At 47.3% G+C, this 4,302-nt stretch overlaps 1 protein-coding gene across 1 annotated transcript; it reads right to left on the bottom strand.

The window, feature by feature from the left end:
* Window positions 1–4: 4 nt before the first annotated feature.
* Window positions 5–3,963, bottom strand: LOC109308745 (zona pellucida sperm-binding protein 3-like; the record flags this gene model as incomplete). The annotated part of the gene is made up of 8 exons (XM_019533150.1): window positions 3,535–3,963; window positions 3,116–3,234; window positions 2,930–3,033; window positions 859–1,036; window positions 703–781; window positions 464–555; window positions 203–342; window positions 5–51 (listed from the first exon to the last, which is right to left on the bottom strand). Coding segments are annotated over exons 1-8 (1,149 nt in total), but the record flags the coding sequence as incomplete, so codon positions are not given.
* Window positions 3,964–4,302: the final 339 nt, after the last annotated feature.

The following is a 4,302-nucleotide window of genomic DNA, read 5'->3' as shown; positions in this document are numbered from 1 at the left end:
ATAGTGGCCCGAGCACAACGTCAGACTCTGCTTCCACCATGGAGGAGTTACCTGTGTTGAAAGTAAAAAGGTAGTAGCAGCCATTTCAATCCCAGGAGGAAGAGGCTCAATGCAACTACTTTTGGGGTAAGTCAGACCTATTTTTCCCAGAAGAATTGCGGGGAAGGAAGGAACAGAAGAGGAAGAAAGTATTAAGGCCTACCAGGCTTGGAAGCCACATCTCTCCGGAAGTGCCTCACTGGCCATCTGGGAGGGTGAACTCTCCTAGACCACCCAAGCAACCCACAATTTCCAGTTTTACAGCAGCTGCAGATGTCCCTGGTGCCTTCCACTGGAGACCAGCTAGAACCAGGAGGAGGGTGGGAAAAAGAGGAAGATGACAATCCCTTATGGCAAGGGGCTCTTCCAGCCTGTGCTGCCCATCATGCCCCACCTATGGGTGTTCATCTCCCCAGCTACTTACAAGTTGCCCACTTTGTGGAAGGAACAGGCCTTGTTCAAGAAGTCTGGAACTTGGTCAGCTGGAGTGACCTTCAGATGGCAGGTAATATAGATCTGGGAGGGCAATGGAATAGAAAGGTTAGAGCCATCCCATAGGACACTCACCAACACCCTCCTTCACCTGGAGACCAGATTTGGGTCAGAAAACAGAGATCTTACCAGGTTCCTGGCATCTGCTGCAAACTTGAATGCATCAGTCACAAGCTGCAACATGTCCTGCCTGGGCCTAGGCGATATGAAGGCTGAGGTGGCATCATCTGATCTCCCATCCACAAGGCATCTAAAGATAGGCAGCTGTGTTAGCTTGAAGCCCAGCCAGAGTTGGGATCCTTGCCAAGCAGCAAGCTGAGCTCTTACCCATTGAAGTCAATAATGGCATAGCGGGGGGAGGAGTTTGTGTCTGGGGTAAGGGTAGCCACACAGCTGTCCACAAAGAGCCTGAGAGCCATGTGGTTCTCAGCAGTGACCTCAGCTTGGATGTGCATGGGTTCTCCCAGGTGAAATCCATTGGAGGGTCTCTCAGCACTCCAGTCATCTGTAAGCGAAGCTCACAGTGAGCAGAGGAAATAAGCAGGCAGGGCTGGGCTTTCCTGAAACAGTCTGAAGAAATTACATGAGGCTAAAAAGAACAGAGAAGTGGAAGAAGATGCATGGAATCTAGTTGGGCTAGCATTAGCCTGAGTTAGTTATGCACCCCTCCCCCACTGACACCAATTTGTTTTGTATCTGATTCCAAGAGCTGTCCCATTCTGGGATCCAGGTTAGAGATCAATATATTGTCTACACAAGGCCCCTCTAATAGTAAGGAATTGCTTAATCAAGATCAGCCCAGCTGATCCACAAGTGAAATATGCTCCAGTCCAGCAGAAACAACTCCACCCTTCCCCACCCCCAAGCAATCCAACTTGGGGGATACTCCTTTCAATCCCAGATCAGGCTCATTACATCCATGAGCATGTGGACAGGGCTCATAGTAGTACAGAGAGGATTTCTCTGTATTACCTCAGAGGACTTGCCCCATGCCATCCAGCGAGGCATCAACAGCCGAGGGCGTTCCAAGGCATAAGAAAAAGCAAGTGACCTGGAACACATTCAGGCCACTGCACCAGGAGAGATCTCTTCTGACCCCTGTGAGCAGCCTGCTGAAGCAAGAACTCAGCTTACATTAATACTTGCAGCTCTACAAGCCCTGCTCCCCAATGCAAAGCAGCATCAAGGAGGGGTGGTAAACAGTATGGGGGAGGGGTTATATTTAGTCCTTGCCTCAAAATACATAATAAAATAATTCAGCCTGACCCTCTGCACACAACCCCAACAGGTTGCTTCCAGGCTGGTGTTAAGCAGCTCTTTAAAGAGAAGATGGATTTTAGATGAGACTGAACATGGAAACAGTCTGAGGACACAGCAATTTAGACTCACTGCTACAAGTGGCATCCTAGAGGCCAAATTGTCTAAAAGTTGACCTTCCAAGCATTGGAGGACTTAAAAAAGAAAAAAACCCACAAGAAACACAAAAAAACCCCACCTCAACCAAAACAAAACAAAAAAAAAAACACCCCCCACAAAACACCCCACCAAGGTGAACACTCTTCTCTTGCCTCCAGTTATCAAGTGCTATAAGCAAGGGCACAGCTGTCAAGTCATAGCAGTTTCTTCTTTGAAAGCAGAGTTCCTGAAGTCTTATGCCACACATTCCCCACCCCCAATCTCCCTTCTTTCAGTCTAAAAACTGTAAGCCTCAGCATACCCATCACCATTCCCAGACATTACCAGCAAAGATTCTGTCCTTAAATAGCTGAAATTAGGACAGGAAAATTCTTGGTGTCTTTTTCTAGAAAGAGGTCTTTTCATTAATCTCCTTATCATCCACTGCATCAAAGCTGGTTTTAATTTCTTCCATGAAGTAGTCATTACATTTCATGTAATGCAAAGCATTTTTAAAACAGTGTCATGCCACAAAACATGATATGTAGGAACACAGGTGCTTTATATCATTCACTTGTGCAGTCCCATCAAAAAGCTGGGGGTTTTTTGTTTTTTTTAAATGAGATTCACTTTCCATTATGTGCTACTTGTCTGGAGTTATTTTTCTATGCCAGCAAGTTCATTTGAAGGAGAATTAAAAAGCCTTTCTGAAGCTTGCAAAGGAAAACAGTAAGAGACAGGCTGCATAAGCCATTTGTATCTTGATTTTCATTTAGTGATAGGGAGTGGCAACAGAATAGAAGTCTCTGCAAGAAGTACTAGTAGCTCACTGGCCGAGAACTAGGGATATGCATTTAGTAGCCCAATACAGTCTACAGGAGTTCTGAGTTTTTCTGTACTTCACCACTTCTTCACATGGAAGGCGATTTGAATAGTTAACACTTACTGGTTTAACATAGAAGAACCCCAAGCATCTCCATTTGCCCATTGCAGTCTCACCTACCATTCATCAGGCGCAAAGAGAAATGCAGTCTCTCTTCTGCAGACACAGTGGAGAAGAGAGGAGACCAAGTTGGCTTGACAGCTTTGCTGCTCACATTCTTCTTCCTGGAAGAGGACAGCTCCATTCATGATCCAGGTCTAGTTAGTAGTGAGCATATGCAGAAAGGGAACTGAGCACTCAGCTCACCTGGGATAGTGACATTCAATAGGAATCACAGCAGGATTGGTTCGCAAGATAACTGCATTGCCAGCAGGGCTGGGGGTATAGTTCAAGCTGGTCCTATAGATCAAGGAGTCTGGGGTCATCTGGGTAAGATCAGACACGGAAAGAGTTAAGGCATATCTGAATATCATCAACAGTTCTCCCTAGAAAGCACCAAAAGCCAGGTGACTCTGAAGTCTGACTGATACATGAAGCCCCTCACCCAGTCAGCTCCATTTCTGGGGCTCATTGAGGAAGAAAGCTCTTCAGTGACTTTTTACAGGGCTGGGACTGGAGGTTAGGAATAGGACCCCAGAGGGAGTGAGGAGGAAGCCTATAGAGGAAACAAGATGTTACCAGGGCTCTAACCCAGGGGTCTCAAGGCAGACCTGGACTAGTCTTACCTGCAAGGAACTCCCACAGTCCTGGAGCCCTGCTGCAAAGGTCACTGTATTCTCCACTTCATTAAGGGCCACATGCTGGCAGGCAGCTGAGCCCAGACTCAGGTCAGCAGCTTTGATCAGCCGCCCGGTCCCAAATAGATCCCTATGTACAGTTACCACCATCTGAGCTTCTTGACACTGCACTATGACAGGCTGCGGCAGGGGCACTGCCCTTATTTCTGAAGCATCAACCCAAGCCCAGGGGGAGGACTGGGAACTAGAAGCATCAGCTCTAGATGGGGGCCTCCAGATAGCCAAGTCACTCCTAGAAAAAGCCCAAGGGTTGTAGCAAACTCCCCCACTGAACACCCAGCACAAGACTACTAACTCCAGGCAACCTGAGGCCCTCATCCTTCTTGAGTACAGCAACCCCAGCTTGAGGGAAGCTATTGCTTGGGAACCTTTTGTACCCTGGAATTGGAGCCAATCACACCTGTCCCCACTAATTACCACCTTTGCTTAGATTGCAAGCAGCTGAGACCAGTCTCACCCACTGTTCAGATCCCAGGGATGGGGGAGATAATGAATGGAAATTACTACCACCTGGGGTGTCAATTGATCTTTTGTGTTTAGGGAAATGCCTAATATGCTTCAGATAATTAAGAGGTAAAAGTCTTGGCGGGAATTAGGGCTATCAGTTATCAGCCTTGATGTTGGTGCTGGAGAAGTATATGGTCCTGGGGTGATGCAGTGAATGGTACCAAAATGACAGTGCCTGGTTTGCTGATT

The sequence above is a fragment of the Crocodylus porosus genome, unplaced genomic scaffold (assembly GCF_001723895.1).
Source record: "Crocodylus porosus isolate Cpor-Errol unplaced genomic scaffold, CroPor_comp1, whole genome shotgun sequence".
In the NCBI taxonomy this organism is placed as follows: Eukaryota; Metazoa; Chordata; order Crocodylia; family Crocodylidae; genus Crocodylus; species Crocodylus porosus.
Note: the sequence above shows the minus strand (reverse complement) of the source record. Positions and strands in the feature narration are given on the sequence as shown.